Consider the following 17,939-nt stretch of genomic DNA (forward strand, 5'->3'; position numbering starts at 1 on the left):
GATTTTATATAGTGCGGCGAGCGCAGCGAGCCACCAAGCCCAAAGTGTGGCGAGCCCCGCGAGGGGACACGTAAAACTAAGCAATTAGCTTAGTGGGCGCCCAACTAACATATAAGTACCGATTTCTCTACCCTTTGGTAATAAAAGTCAGTCAGAGCTAACTTATATTTCTGTCAGAGATCAGCGAAAAGGGGGTGGGCATTGATGTCATGTGACGTCAGCAAATCATCCGCGAGCAGGGAACGCCATGCCTGCGTTCCCAGGGGAACACCCAGTGTCACCTCAGACTGTCTCTAGACCCGGCTTCTATCTTCTCTGTTTGCATGCAGTACGCTGCACAACATCTCCACAGTCTCTACTCGGTGATCCCGACATTGCTGACATGACGGCAACTCAGCATATCCCTCTTGTCCTGACAGATGGCGTTTCCTGCTCTCTGCCGAATCTGCCGCCATTATTACAGAACTAAGCATGCTGCATCCAAACAGACTTTCCCTCCAGAACCTAGAGTGACCAACCGTCCCAGTTTGCCCGGGACTGTCCTGATTTAGACCTCCTAAATCCCGCGTCCCAGCCAAACCCATCCCGGGATGCAGAAAGTCCCGTTTTAAGCCCCGTTTTAACTAAATTGTTGGTGTTGTTGCCTGGTGACGTGACGGGCAGCTCACTGCTCTATCCGGCCGCACAGCATTAGACTTTAAGTGTGGGAGGGGAAGCTGTTACGCGGTGTGCGCTGCCGCCTCCCCATCATTGGTTAGTTCGGCCACCGCGTGACCGCGTCCCCTCCCACTCTCCCAGTAATGCTGTGCAGCCAGCCAGGGCGGTGAGCCCCTGGCGTGACTGAAGGAGGAAATTGAAGGCGGTGACCCGACGGCTGCTGGAGGCTGGAGCCTGCGAGTCGACTCTGTGACTGCGACTCTCTGAGACTGTCAGTCTGCTCTGCGTCAGTCTGCTCTGCGTCTGCGATGGTGTGCTGCTGAGTGTGCCCCCTGCCTGTATATGCGGCCGGGTGAGACACTCTGTGAGAGTCGAGATAAATCATAAAAAGTTCTATATGCTTTCTCATCTATCCCATTCCCATCCGGGCCTCCTACCCCCCTATTATACTGACTAAGGGCTAATACTGGGCTATGCTGAAAGTTTTTGCACTGGTCTGGTCTGGACTCTGGACTGTCTCTGTCTGGATTGGATCATGATGCCTTAGTCAGTATATAATGGGATTTCCATTCCCAATCCCAGCCAGGCCTAGCCAGTGGCAGTAGCCCTATACTAAGGGCCTTAGTGACTAAAAATTCAGAGGGCTGCTGCCCGCTAACCCCCGACTTTCCTGGGGGGGGGGTTGTCGAGCCCGCGACCCCCTGTCCTGGGTTGGCCCTTTGGAAAGTTGGTCACCCTACCAGAACCAAACATGGGTGCAGCCATGTCTGGTCTAGTCACATGACTCTCTACAGCCTGCATCCTAGCTGATCCCCACTGGCCTGTGGGTACAATTTTCCTAAGCCAGCACTTTCTGTTTCTCAGTGCTATGGTTGTCTAACTCTGTGTTGGATGTCTAGTCTATGCTGTGGTTATTTTTGCTTTGCTTCCAGTCTTGCCAATTCCTGTGGATTGCAGACCCTGCGTAAAATCACCTGCAGCTTTTCCATCCTGTGGTGTCGCCTGATTCTATCGATGTCCCAGCACCGTTCCTGACTCCATTGATGTCCAAGTATTGTTCCTAACTCAATTTATGTCCCTCCATCGATACTCCCGCTCCATTGGTGTTTCAAGGAGGGCACTGTACTCGGGATGGCAGTTAATGTTAGGAAGAGCGCAGTGTGATTTGGAACTTGATGGGGGAAATTTACTAAGAATACGAATACAAAAAATCGTATTCGTATTCTTAATACAAATGAATACGACTGCATACGGCTGTTTCAGCCGTATGCAAAGTCGTGATCCGGAGGGGAATTTACAAAGCAGTCAAATACGACTGCTTTGTAACCCTCCGATGGCGTAATGATTCGTATTAGCGGCCGTATATACGACCGATAATACAAATTCGTATAGCCAGTTTGCACGGATCAGTCAGATCCGTGCAGGCTGTAGAGTGTAAAAAAAACAACCTGAAAAATAAATAAAAAAAAACGGCGTGGGGTCCCCCCCACAGCCGTAACCAGCACCAGGCTGAAAGCCAGGGCTAATAATAAAAAATCAGGGAACCCGGCAAATAGGGGTTCCCCGATTTTTTTAAACCAGCTCCAGGTCAGGGGCTGGTTCCCAAAATACGGGGGACAAAATTACTAGGGGTCCCCCGTATTTTAAGAACCAGCCCCAGGCCAAACCAGCCAGCAGGGTAATGTCACAGCCTGGGGACACTTATTAGATAAGGTCCCGCGGCCAAAACATTCACCCATTTTGTCCCCCGTATTTTGGGAACCAGCCCCGGTCCTGGAGCCTGGGGCTGGTTTTAAAAAATTTGTCGGGTTCCCTGATTTTTTATTACCAGCCCCGTCTCTGGTTACTGCCTTATTTGGCCGGCCATTCGCCGGCGTTTTACACTAATTAGCGGCCATAATTTCAATATGGCCGCTTAGTAAATCAGGAACCACCATTCTTTTGAATGGTGATTCCTGGCGTATTCTATCAATGGTGTATTCATTCGTATTTGTAAATATAAATATGAATGTCCCATCAATACGAATACGAAAATTAGTAAATGCCAAAAATACGTATACGCCCCAAAAAATCGTATTTTCGTAAGAAAATACGATTTTTTTCACTCATTTTTCTTAGTAAATTTCCCCTGATGTGTCACTTTTTTATATGTAAAATGACTCCCGGTCAGTTGCCGGCAGTGGAGTGCGGTAGTGGAGGGCGGGCAGGAGATCTCAAAACTCCCATTCAAATAAATGAGCAGCCACTGATTGGCTGAGAGAGGATTGGGTGAGTCTCTGAGGCGCATAGCATTGCCGAAGAGGATGCAGAGGTAGGAAAGCACCTCTCCTGCCCGGTGTTTGATTGTTGGCACAAACCTATGGCCCTAATCAGATTCAATACTTTGTGGGTGCTGATAAACCAACCTGCGATGTACAATGATGCATTTGATTAAGATTTATCATATGTGCTGCTTATATGATCTCCAGGCTCAGCTCCGATACACACGGGAATGCGCATCGGATCAGACCTGATGTGAAACACCTTCGATTTGGCCAGTTTTCATCTGTATATTTGCCCCTTCCGTCGGAATCGGGTGAAACAGGCCATATCGGACCTGTGTATGGGCACCTTAACGCTTTCTGCACATGTTCTATTTGACCCACCTGCAGTGCACATGGTTTTGCCCATTTTGAGAACAAATTTGGGTACTTGTTTCCTAGAACGGCCACAGTCGTTACTACTCGTGTACCTTAAAGGTACTCGTGTACAGTTAAGGTACACGAGTCAAGCGATGGACCCGATTTCCTTTGAAATCTGGTACATTTTGCCGGCAAAGGCAAAATTGCGTTAATCGCGTCGGTCGCGTGCATTAACATGGCACGCGACGCGACCGACACGATTAACGCGATTTTGCCATAGGGTTCAATGTTAAAATATTTATAACATTGCAATCGCGTTGATCGCGTCGGTCTTGTGCCATTATAATGGCACAAGATGCGATGGACGCGATTAACTACATTTTACATAGGAAACAATGGGAAATGGCCCAATATGGGCAATTTCTCATTTTATATGCCCCCGTCATGGGTATTAATTAATGCCCCCATTGTGAACGGCACCCCACGATTGACGCCAACCCGAAGCGTGGCGAGCGTAGCGAGCCCGCGAGGGGCGGCGGTACGTGTCCTCCGACCTTTTCATACCCCTACTATCCACGTCGGCGTGGAGTTGAGAATATAAAGTGTGGCTAGTGCAGCGAGCCCCGCGAGGGGACGCGTATACCTGTGAAGTTAGGCGCGTCCGCTCGCCACGCTTCGGGCTCGGTGGCTCGCTGCGCTCGCCACACTTTGTATTCTCAACTCCACACCGACGTGGATAGTAGGGGTATGAAAAGGTCAGAGGACGCGTACCGCCGCCCCTCGCGGGCTCGCTACGCTCGCCGCGCTTCGGGTTGGCGTCAATCGTGGGGTGCGGTTCACAATGGGGGCATTTGAGCCATCAGGGGGGTTAAAATTGGGGTCTGGGGACAATTTTACATTGAATCCAATGTGAAATAGAGTCCCGGGGACCCTATTCACATTTGAATCAATGTAAAAATCGAGTCCATCGCGTCGGTCGCATCGCATGCGATTTGGTCGCATGCGATGGACGCGATTTTTCCGACCCGATCAAAATCGGTGTGGCCGTGCTAGGAAACAAGTACCCAAATTTGTTCTGCGATCAGGTCTGAATTAGGCCCATAGAACAGGTGGTCCCTCGATTACAGTCATCCAAGTGAGCTCAGCATAGTGCTCAACAACAGAACAATGTTTAAGGTGCCCATACACGGTACAATTGCTGGGTGCGATTTAATGCGCGCTCCCGCACACATCTCATCGCACAGCACAAACAGTATGTTGCATCTCATTGCATTGCAAAACGTATGCGACTACCGTCTAGTCTAAATTGCATACAATTATTGTACTGTGTATGGGCACCTTTAAAGTCAACCTGTTATCTACTCACAAAACAGGTAGTTAGTTTGTGGGCTGAGCAAGTATTCCACTGCTATCGAGTCCCTAGGAAGCAGTGGCATCTCTGAAGCATGAGGCACTGTGTCTCAATGGCATTATTGGTTCCTAAAGAACTAACAGAGTGCTATGGACCCGATTCAGACCTGCACGCTTGCAGCATGAGCGATTATCGGTCGACCACGCATGTGCACGGTACACTGTGCGCGAGCCATCCGTACTAAAACAGCCAGCGAAGGTGAAAGACACCTTGCAGCCGATTGGAGGAGGTAACCCAGCATTTTGTGGGAGTGCCCCAGAAAACGCAGGCGTTCCCCAGCCATTGGGTGGGAGAACCGCTGATGTCATCAGTGGCTTCCTTCTCCCCACAGCCTTCGCAGCGGCGATTAAGTCTAGACTTCCTTGGCCCTTGCCAACAGGGGGGAATCCAATGGTGAGTGGTTCCAAAAGGATTTCCCCCTGTGCGCACGACTGCAAACGCATTTGCCGCCCAGCGAGCCGGTGTGAATCGGGCCCTATGTGCACTCAGCGTGCAAGTGAAGGATAGTTACATGTAAATAATTTGTCTGCTATATGAATACAGCAAATAAATATTTATGACTTTTTTATAATTGTTTAATACAGGTTGAGTATCCCGTATCCAAAATGCTCGGGACCAGGAGAATTTTGGATAACGGATTATTCCGTATTTCGGAATATTTTAATATTTCAATGATGTATTTTGAAGTATCTTGCATTTATGCTGTATAAACACATAATATACACACAAATATATTTTATTACCACATAAAATACACACAAATATATTTTAATTGTTCAAAAAACAAGGTTTCAAAACGTGAAACAAAATGTGTGTACTATCTCAGCACTGAATTTGAATGCCAAGCAATCATTGTCTTGCACATATATAGTGCCAGTTACATATCATGTCCCCAGTGATGCTGTTACAAATGTCCCCAGTGAGTTTTTAGCAAAAAAAAAAAAAAATTTCACTTTCTGGAAAGTCCGTATTTCGGAATAATTTGGATAACGGATATTCGGATACGGGATACTCGACCTGTAGTAACATTTACTGTAGGGGGTAAGCAAGTGGAGTATAATTTGTAAGGGCTAGAAAACAAGTTACATTAGAACTGCGCCAATAGAAAAAGCAGAACCTACCAATATTCCAGCAGTGTAGATGGGACGGATCAAACATATCACCAACTGAGTGCAGTGGTAGATGGCAGTGTTCTGCATTGCCTTACTAAATGACCCTGTCACTGCTGACATCCCAGACATTCCACTAATCCTAACACCGCTCCGAGGAATATGCTAGCGCTTATAAATAAAAGATAATAACATGTGACACTGGTCAAAACTGGAACACATCCGGCATACCAAACTTGCCAGCTATCACAGGCGACCGCTAATGTTTTTGCCAGTGTCAATGGGATACGAATATTAAAATCCAGTTCTAGCAAGATCACGCACATTAAACTTCTGGATAATTCTAGATAAATTGCTCAAGCGTCTTTGTTTTTCTTGCCGCCTGAAAAACATCTCGGCTGGAGAAGTAAACTTTGTGTTTGTTATGTTTGTCGGAAGTACGAAGTCAAAATTGGCAGAATTATCCCCATTTATTTATCTGCCAGTAGACGTTGAGTGTTCCTGACTCCCAGGTTATAGAGATCCCTGCATTAATTAGGTGTTAATTAGTTTTCTGTGGAATGATTAAGTACAGGAAAGGAAGAAAGGAGGAGAGGGCTCAGTAGAGAGAACAAGGAGAGGAAGGAAAAAATGAATCGTTTATCCAATGCCAAGTCATAGCCGAAGCAGCCATTTTGTGGTTTGATCCAAGGGTCATACTCAGGTCCAGTAGCAGATTCTACTACATAGAAGGATCTGCTACTGCTTCCTATCGCATTCTGGTGCCGCCCAATGCAGGGCAATGCCGTCCAGCATGCTAAGGGCCGCACAGCCATGCGATTGCAATACTGGCATCATCGCAATTGTGGTTGACTCCTACCGGCACAATATGGCTGCAAAGGTAGGTACACTGCAACATCTTTCGTGTCACAGTGGATGCGTTCGATGTCACGCAGACCCCCTGAAAATGGTCCAGACCACCTGCATTGTCCAAACTACTCCCATAAAACACCACATCGCTGCCCCCCTGACATCCGCCACTGTCATTCAAAGTGTGATCGCATCCTTCCGGGGTGTGATCGAATTGTGGAAGATCACGCACACATGAATGAGGGCCCAAATGTCCTATATTCACTAAGCACTAGCGCCACTTACCTCAATGTTGTCACTAATTCCTAGTGAATATCAAGCTGCAAAAATGTCCAGCTCATAAAATGTCTGCCTCCACATTGCAGGCACGTTATAATAGCACAATATATGACTAGAAAAACAAGGTATAGCAAGGGGATGGGGGAATAAAGAATCATGTGGGGATCAGGAGAACAGCAGGGTATGGTGTAGCGAGGTTCAAGGGGAACTTACCTTGAGTAGAAGAAGTCAACAGTATCGCGGCCGAACAGAGACCCCACAAAACCAGCCAGGCCCCCGCCATACCGCTCGGCACAACCCTGTCACTGAGGGCTCCTCTGTAACATCACCTCACCAACTGGAGATCTCTGCGGAGATAGAAAACAATGACTGCGCATTAACCTCATGCTTATGTTCATAAATGGCATCCATTTTGTTATGTTTATCTAAAGGTAAATGACTGTACTGATGTGACTGTAATTATTTTTACAGATTTATTTCTTCACTTGAAAAGGAGGGAAAAAGAGTTCTTTGTGTGGTGTATTTTTACTTTCATATGATTTCTGTGACATACAGTGTAACACGGGGGGTCAGCCATTGCCATCCCAACTAGACATAGCTAAGGGTTAACCAGCACTGACACCACTAGGAAGGATGGCTCGGTCCTCTCTATCTGTGTCACTGTGATGGGAGGGAGTGCGGGGCAGACGCCATGCATTATACATGTGTGAGACTGCTTTTCTCTCTACCTCCTTATTGCATGTCTCTCCATATCTCTGATCCCCAGTCTCTCCCCTTCCCCACCAGTAATAGTGCGTAGCTTCCGAGATGCAGAGATTTCCCACCACCCCCACATCCCTTACTCCTCATCCATTCCCTCTGTCTCATTCTGTCTTCCTCTAAGCATCTCTCTCTGCAGGCCCCCACCACCCTCCCGCAATAATACAATCCATCCGTGGCCACATTCCTGCAAATTATCTATCTATCTATCTATCTATCTATCTATCTATCTATCTATCTCTCACACATTTTATTGTCTTTCCATTTTCATCGTCTTACGTCCATCTTTTCCCCATCTCTACATTCATCTCTAGACTCTCCCTCTTCCTTTAATATCCCTGCCACGCTCTGCATTTCCCGCGCACCACTCCCCCCTTCATACTTTCCCTCCCCCCATCCTGGTTATTAATCCTGGCATGCCCTCTCTCTTGCACACCTTTCTCCATCTCTATTCCTCATTTATGTATAAATCTCAGCTATGACAAATTCCAAGCACAAAACGCTCACATACAGTATATACATTCATACTATACACACACATACATACATACACACACACACATATATACATACATGCATACATTCACACTACACATACATACATACATACATACATACACATACACTACACACACATATATACATACATGCGTACATTCATACTATACATACATACATAAATACACACACACTACACACACATATATACATACATGCGTACATTCATACTATACATACATACATACATACATTCACCCTATACTCATATAAACATACATGCATACATTCACACTATACACACATATATACATACATACATACATACATACACATATATACACATACATGCACACTACACATACATACTGTATATACATATATACATTCACACTACACACACACATTTTATATATATATATATATATATATATATATATATATATATATATATATATATATATATATATAGTGTTCCTTCTAGCACCCACCATCTTTGAAAACCTATGCAGTTCCTCTTCCCTGCCTGGGGTGTCGCTGTCTGCTGTAGTGCTTCTAGCACACTATGGTCTGTAAATCAGCACTGATATGCAAACCAAACCTGTGATAGAAACACCACAGCAGACAGCGACACCCCAGGCAGGGAAGAGGAACTGCATAGGTTTTCAAAGATGGCGGGTGCTAGAAGGAACACTATATATATATATATATATATACACACATACATACACAGTCACACTACACACACACACACACACACACACACACATATATATATACACGCATACATTCACACTATACGAACATATATACATACATGCATATAATTATAGTACACACACACAAACACATATATATATATATATATATATATATATATACAGATGCACACACACACAAACACACATATATATATATATATATATATATACATACATACATACATACATACATACATACACACACACACACACACACAGAGCAGTTTTTCGCCCGTTTTAGCGATTTTCCCAGGGTGGATGACTTTCCATGGAAAACCGTCCATTCCGTCACTCATCTGATAGTAATACCAGCAGATGAGTGGCAGGGTTAGGGATGATGCGCTGCTCCGTATACACTGGGCGGCTCTCATGCTGAAAGAAGCTCAAGTAAGTCTCCCAGTGTGTGTGTGGGCCTTAAGGCTTAATACATTTGGCCCATTGTGCCATACTGTACCGTCACTATATAGGCCAAACCTTTTGTAAACACACACCACACTGCATGCTCAGTGTGTCTGCTGCACTGTTCCTAAAGGAGTCCTTATAGACAATGGGCGGGATGCTCTAACATCCACGGCCCCTCTCCTCCACCCACCGTATTTGTACTAACCGCATATGCTCTTGCGATAAGAACTACACTTTGCAATGCGGTGCCGTCCCTGGACTTCCAGGTCTGAGACTCGGGAGTCCCTCTGTGCATGCATTACCATCCGTAGCGGTGCCCCGGCGGAGGGGCTTTAGATCATACAAAAATGCCCCAATACCGGGTTTTTACCACATTTTTGCTTTAGAGCATCCCGCCCTATAACGTCTAATGTCTGTGTAGTATCCTCTAACAATGAATCTCCACCATTCACAAATGAACTCTTCTTTATCCCATTGCCCCATGGCCCACACGCCACAGCTCTGTCCCCCATTACTAGCACATTAGATCATGGAGAAATGTAGCAGGCCTACACAAACAATGGTCCTTATTCTGGTTGACACACAAAGCTGCAAATTTGCCCTGTGAGCCCCCCAGACGCCGCCTGCCACCTCTGTATCTGTACCGTATTACACACACATACTGCTCCCCTCTTCCCTCTGTCTCTCCAGTCCTCATTTATGCTTCTTTCGCTCTCCCCCTCCCGTCACTCTCCCTCCCTTTTTCTTCCAGTAAATGTTTCAGTACCACAGACAGCTTATACCGAGCAGCAGCTGTGACACAGGAGAGGAGGGGACAGGGTATATGTGTCTTAACTGAGGGGGAACCTGCCCCAAGGGGGGATTAAAAACAAGTAAAACAACATTAAATTCTTCTGGATTGCAGATTCTGTCTGTCTACTTATGGCTGATGCTGTCTCTCTTTTCTATCTATAAATAAATCTACTAACTATCCATCAAGCAATCGCCCTATCTCATGTTCATATCTATCTATCTATCTATCTATCTATCTATCTATCTATCTATCTATCTATCTATCTTATATGCAATGTATTTATTTTATCTATGTCTCCTCTGTCTATCTTTCTATTGGGGTGGACACACAGGCAAACCTGGCGGCCATCGATATTGATTACGGTGGGGGTCCAGCATCTCTGCTTTCGATCCTGATGCCGCGCATCGGGATCGAATGCGGCTAACATTGTGAGATTCAGGGTCACTTTTGATTTGGACTAAATAGTTCAAATTTAATCGAAAGTGACCCTGAATCGCATCGTGTGTATGGGGCATATCACTCATATCTACAGTAATTATTTATCACTTCAAGATATGAATTTGGTATTTCTCCTCCCCGGTAGCCAGCAGTGATTGAGCAGCCCCCGGAACCTCTTAGTCTTCCATCTGGCGGCTGCGACTTGCAATGTGGAGCACCCCCCTCCCGGTGGCTGTCTGCATTGCCGGCGGCGTCCTGATCCCCCCCCAGTCCTGTGCTCACACCAAGGACGGCCACTGTGCCAAACCTCTCCCCTGCTCTCACTGTGCCAAACCTCTCCCCTGCTCTTACCCCCCTTCCTGCTAACACATCTTGTGAGAGGGTGCAGAGAGGTTACCCAGGAAGCTGTGGTGTGTGTGTGCCTGTGGTGTGTGTGTGCCCCCCCCCCCCCACACACACACACCACAGCTCACAGCTACCTGGGTAACCCCTCTGCACCCTCTCACAAACATATGTGTACAACAAGCAAGCGACACACATCATGGGAAGGCAAAATGTTCAGTGTCTGCTTGTCAGTGTATCAGTGTCATCGTAACAGCATCCAACTATCTGTGTGTCAGTGTATATGTTTCTCAGCCTCCGTGTATCAGCATCTGACTGTGTGTCAGCATCCATGTGTCTGCATCTGTGTCAGCATCTGTCAGTAACTGTTTGTCCAGACTCGGTCTGTTCGTGTGTCAGCATCTGTCTGTGTTGTCAGTGTCCGTGTATGAATATGTCAGCTTCAGTGTGTTAGCGCCTGCCTGTCAGCATCTGTAAGTGTGCCAGCATCTGTGTGTCAGCGTATGCCAGTGTTTCAGTTTCTATCTATCTATCTACCTGTATCTGTGTTATTGTCATATCTATTTATCTACAAACTAGACATCTATACATCCCTCAATCTCACATATCTATCTATATATGCTATGTATAACACACAATAAAGCCATAGGAGACGGTTTATCTTCCCTCTCTCTATCTCTCTCTCTCTCTCTCTCTCTCTCTCGCTCCTCTCTGTCCACAACATATTTCTCCTTGTTATTTCTTTCTGTCTCTTTCTATCCCCTTGTGTCTCCTGAGAACTCACAATCAGTGCAGATAAATTTAGCTCAGGAAACAATCTAATAAACATCCGCCCTCCCACACAGCAGCACAGGTAGAAGAGGTCGTGGTCCCGCAGATATACACTGACTGCATGTATGGATCTGTCTAGTAGCACCGAGCAGCACACAGAACACAGGGTCCTCACAGACACATAAAGCAGAGCTCCCTACTGACCAACAAACCAAACCATCACATCCTAACCAAATCACCATTGAAGAGTAATTGCATAATTGTACCAATGCAGATATATATATATATATATATATATATATAGCATATACACACAGGCCCCCCCCCCCCCCCCCCCAAAAAAAATCTAGTGTGCAAGCTGACTTTTATTCGCTGCAGATAGCCAAATTCAGTTGCCGTCCCATCCTAGAGCGAACGCAAAGGTGTTCGCTCCAGGGATTTGCACATATTCGCAGATGCGCAAATCCCAAACATCGGACAGGGAAGTGAATTCCGCCTGCAGCGTGCGATTCTGAATCGCCCCCATAGACAGATACCTGTACATATAAACACAAGTTAGTAGATCTGCTCCTCTCATCATGAGAGTAACTGCTGATAGATCTGTGTCAGTCTAATTGGAGGAGCAGAGTGAATAACGATTAACATAGTTTGTAATTACTGCCAGCTCAGATCTACCCCCCCCCCCCCCCCCCACAGCATCAATATACCCCTCACTGAGGACGGTAGGAAGCAGTGTCACCACGCAGGGGGCTCTAGACATGAACACAGAAGCCCAGATATTCCCCAGGATAACATGCTCACTATCAGTGTACACAGATATTTCAGCCAGGAGTTACACCATGTGTCTCCCCATGCAGTCATTTCTGTGCCACATCCTCACCCTCTTCTTCCCACATTACACCTCTTCATGAAGCCAATCCTTTTACTCAATCCGCATGTTTATAAAATAAAGAAATGACTGAGCCCACGGTTAAATGTTCGTAAAGTATAAGCAGTGAATTATTTATGTTCAACTCATTATAAAGTGCAGTGTGTTCATTATTATTGCATACAGATACTCAGATCATTATCCAGTCCATGATATCCAATGTCAGTGTATAGAGATACTCAGCATCATTACACAGTGCAGCGTGATCATTATCAGTGTATAGAGATACTCAGCATCATTATACAGTGCAGCGTGATCATTATCAGTGTATAGAGATACTCAGCACCATTATACAGTGCAGCGTGATCATTATCAGTGTATAGAGATACTCAGCATCATTATACAGTGCAGCGTGATCATTATCATTGTATAGAGATACTCAGCATCATTATACAGTGCAGCGTGATCATTATCAGTGTATAGAGATACTCAGCATCATTATACAGTGCAGCGTGACCATTATCAGTATATATAGATACTCAGCATCATTACACAGTGCAGCGTGATCATTATCAGTGTATAGAGATACTCATCATCATTATACAGTGCAGCGTGATCATTATCAGTGTATAGAGATACTCAGCATCATTATACAGTGCAGCGTGATCAGTATCAGTGCATAGAGATACTCAGCATCATTATACAGTGCAGCGTGATCATTATCAGTGTATAGAGATACTCGGCATCATTATACAGTGCAGCGTGATCATTATCAGTGTATAGATACTCAGCATCATTATACAGTGCAGCGTGACCATTATCAGTGTATAGAGATACTCAGCATCATTATACAGTGCAGCGTGATCATTATCAGTGTATATAATACTCAGCATCATTATACAGTGCAGCGTGATCATTATCAGTGTATAGAGATACTCAGCATCATTATACAGTGCAGCGTGATCATTATCAGTGTATATAGATACTCAGCATCATTATACAGTGCAGTGTGACCATTATCAGTGTATAGAGGTACTCAGCATCATTATACAGTGCAGAGTGACCATTATCAGTGTATAGAGATACTCAGCATCATTATACAGTGCAGCGTGATCATTATCAGTGTATAGAGATACTCATCATCATTATACAGTGCAGCGTGATTATTATCAGTGTATAGAGATACTCAGCATCATTATACAGTGCAGCGTGACCATTATCAGTGTATAGAGATACTCAGCATCATTATAATGTGCAGCGTGATCATTATCAGTGTATAGAGATACTCAGCATCATTATACAGTGCAGCGTGATCATTATCAGTGTATAGAGATACTCAGCATCATTATACAGTGCAGCGTGATCATTATCAGTGTATAGAGATACTCAGCATCATTATACAGTGCAGCGTGACCATTATCAGTGTATAAAGATACTCAGCATCATTATACAGTGCAGCGTGATCATTATCAGTGTATAGAGATACTCAGCATCATTATACAGTGCAGCGTGATCATTATCAGTGTATAGAGATACTCAGCATCATTATACAGTGCAGCGTGACATTATCAGTGTATAGAGATACTCAGCATCATTATACAGTGCAGCGTGACCATTATCAGTGTATAGAGATACTCAGCATCATTATACAGTGCAGCGTGATCATTATCAGTGTATAGAGATACTCAGCATCATTATACAGTGCAGCGTGATCATTATCAGTGTATAGAGATACTCAGCATCATTATACAGTGCAGCGTGATCATTATCAGTGTATAGAGATACTCAGCATCATTACACAGCGCTGCGTGATCATTATCAGTGTATAGAGATACTCAGCATCATTACACAGCGCAGCGTGATCATTATCAGTGTATAGAGATACTCAGCGTCATTATACAGTGCAGCGTGATCATTATCAGTGTATAGAGATACTCAGCATCATTATACAGTGCAGTGTGACCATTATCAGGGTATAGAGATACTCAGCATCATTATACAGTGCAGCGTGATAATTATCAGTGTATATAGATACTCAGCATCATTATACAGTGCAGCGTGATCATTATCAGTGTATACATATATTCAGCATCATTATACAGTGCAGCGGGATCATTATCAGTGTATAGAGATACTCAGCACCATTATACAGTGCAGCGTAATCATTATCAGTGTATAGAGATACTCAGCATCATTATACAGTGCAGCGTGATCATTATTAGTGTTTAGAGATACTCAGCACCATTATCAGTGTATAGAGATACTCAGCATCATTATACAGTGCAGCGTGACCATTATCAGTGTATAGAGATACTCAGCATCATTATACAGTGCAGCGTGACCATTATCAGTGTATAGAGATACTCAGCATCATTATACAGTGCAGCGTGACCATTATCAGTGTATAGAGATACTCAGCATCATTATACAGTGCAGCGTGACCATTATCAGTGTATAGAGATACTCAGCATCATTATACAGTGCAGCGTGACCATTATCAGTGTATATAATACTCAGCATCATTATACAGTGCAGCGTGACCATTATCAGTGTATAGAGATACTCAGCATCATTATACAGTGCAGTGTGACCATTATCAGTGTATAGAGATACTCAGCATCATTATACAGAGCAGCGTGACCATTATCAGTGTATAGAGATACTCAGCATCATTATACAGTGCAGCGTGACCATTATCAGTGTATAGATACTCAGCATCATTATACAGTGCAGCGTGATCATTATCAGTGTATAGAGATACTCAGCACCATTATACAGTGCAGTGTGATCATTATCAGTGTATAGAGATACTCAGCACCATTATACAGTGCAGCGTGATCATTATCAGTGTATAGAGATACTCAGCATCATTATACAGTGCAGCGTGATCATTATCAGTGTATATAATACTCAGCATCATTATACAGTGCAGCATGATCATTATCAGTGTATAGAGATACTCAGCATCATTATACAGTGCAGCGTGCTCATTATCAGTGTATAGAGATACTCGGCATCATTATACAGTGCAGTGTGATCATTATCAGTGTATAGAGATACTCAGCATCATTATACAGTGCAGTGTGATCATTATCAGTGTATAGAGATACTCGGCATCATTATACAGTGCAGCGTGATCATTATCAGTGTATAGAGATACTCTGCATCATTATACAGTGCAGCATGACCATTATCAGTGTATAGATACTCAGCATCATTATACAGTGCAGCGTGACCATTATCAGTGTATATAATACTCAGCATCATTATACAGTGCAGCGTGATCATTATCAGTGTATATAATACTCAGCATCATTATACAGTGCAGCGTGACCATTATCAGTGCATAGAGATACTCAGCATCATTATACAGTGCAGCGTGATCATTATCAGTGTATAGAGATACTCAGCATCATTATACAGTGCAGCATGATCATTATCAGTGTATAGAGATACTCAGCATCATTATACAGTGCAGCGTGACCATTATCAGTGTATAGAGATACTCAGCATCATTATACAGTGCAGCGTGATCATTATCAGTGTATAGATATACTCAGCACCATTATACAGTGCAGCGTGGCCATTATCAGTGTATAGTGATACTCAGCATCATTATACAGTGCAGCGTGATCATTATCAGTGTATAGAGATACTCAGCATCATTATACAGTGCAGCGTGATCATTATCAGTGTATAGAGATACTCAGCATCACTATATAGTGCAGTGTCATCATTATCAGTGTATAGAGATACTCAGCATCATTATACAGTGCAGCGTGATCAGTATCAGTGCATAGAGATACTCAGCATCATTATACAGTGCAGCGTTACCATTATCAGTGTATATAATACTCAGCATCATTATACAGTGCAGCGTGACCATTATCAGTGCATAGAGATACTCAGCATCATTATACAGTGCAGCGTGATCAGTATCAGTGCATAGAGATACTCAGCATCATTATACAGTGCAGTGTGATCATTATCAGTGTATAGATATACTCAGCATCATTATACAGTGCAGTGTGATCATTATCAGTGTATAGAGATACTCAGCATCATTATACAGTGCAGCGTGACCATTATCAGTGTATAGAGATACTCAGCATCATTATACAGTGCAGCGTGATCATTATCAGTGTATATAATACTCAGCATCATTATACAGTGCAGCGTTACCATTATCAGTGTATATAATACTCAGCATCATTATACAGTGCAGCGTGACCATTATCAGTGTATATAATACTCAGCATCATTATACAGTGCAGCGTGACCATTATCAATGCATAGAGATACTCAGCATCATTATACAGTGCAGAGTGACCATTATCAGTGCATAGAGATACTCAGCATCATTATACAGTGCAGCGTGATCATTATCAGTGTATAGAGATACTCTGCATCATTATACAGTGCAGCGTGATCATTATCAGTGTATAGATATACTCAGCATCATTATACAGTGCAGCGTGATCATTATCAGTGTATAGAGATACTCTGCATCATTATACAGTGCAGCATGATCATTATCAGTGTATAGAGATACTCAGCATCATTATACAGTGCAGCGTGATCATTATCAGTGTATAGAGATACTCAGCATCATTATACAGTGCAGCATGATCATTATCAGTGTATAGAGATACTCAGCATCATTATACAGTGCAGCGTGATCATTATCAGTGTATAGAGATACTCAGCATCATTATACAGTGCAGTGTGATCATTATCAGTGTATAGATATACTCAGCATCATTATACAGTGCAGCGTGATCATTATCAGTGTATAGAGATACTCAGCATCATTATACAGTGCAGCGTGATCATTATCAGTGTATATAGATACTCAGCATCATTATACAGTGCAGCGTGATCATTATCAGTGTATAGACATACTGCATTGAGAATCTGCATTGATTTGAGTGCAGCCAGATTCCCACCACGGTGTACTGGTTTGCAATGTAATATGGTGGTATATGCACAGACGCACTCACTAATGGATGGGTTTGGGGGTGTAGTGAGGTTGTCCCTTGTACACAATGTAGCTGGCTCTCCCCTGTACTTAGGATGAGGCAGCAGAAATGAGACCTCCTTGTACTGGTAATGTATGTGCACAGCCATTACCTGTAAAAAGTTCAACCTTAACCACAGCTGGGAACCGGTGGCCTCCAGGTCTCATTCTATGCTTTACGCTGACCCGTGTAATGGCAATTCTAGAGCCAGTCGGAGAGATGTAATACTGTACATGCAGTGACGTATGTAGTAAAGATAATCCCAGTGTGCCCTCACTGTCATGATTCATTTTATAATAAATGCAGCTGAACCAAGCAGTATCTTTGCAGAAGAACGGATTGATTTCAGCTAATGAAAGGTCC

At 43.9% G+C, this 17,939-nt stretch overlaps 1 protein-coding gene across 2 annotated transcripts in view; it reads right to left on the reverse strand.

Moving 5' to 3' along the window:
• The window catches only part of ADGRL1 (adhesion G protein-coupled receptor L1), a 270,982-nt gene that overhangs the window by 153,373 nt on the left and 99,670 nt on the right, over positions 1-17,939 (reverse strand). For both annotated transcript variants that reach the window (XM_083184977.1, XM_083184976.1), the window contains exon 2: positions 7,140-7,273. In XM_083184977.1, coding sequence (XP_083041103.1) covers positions 7,140-7,209 — 70 coding nt within the window. In that variant the 5' untranslated portion in view covers positions 7,210-7,273. The remainder of the gene's footprint in view (positions 1-7,139; positions 7,274-17,939) is intronic.

The sequence above is a fragment of the Crinia signifera genome, chromosome 4 (genome assembly GCF_055691185.1).
Source record: "Crinia signifera chromosome 4, ASM5569118v1, whole genome shotgun sequence".
NCBI classification, from domain to species: Eukaryota; Metazoa; Chordata; class Amphibia; order Anura; family Myobatrachidae; genus Crinia; species Crinia signifera.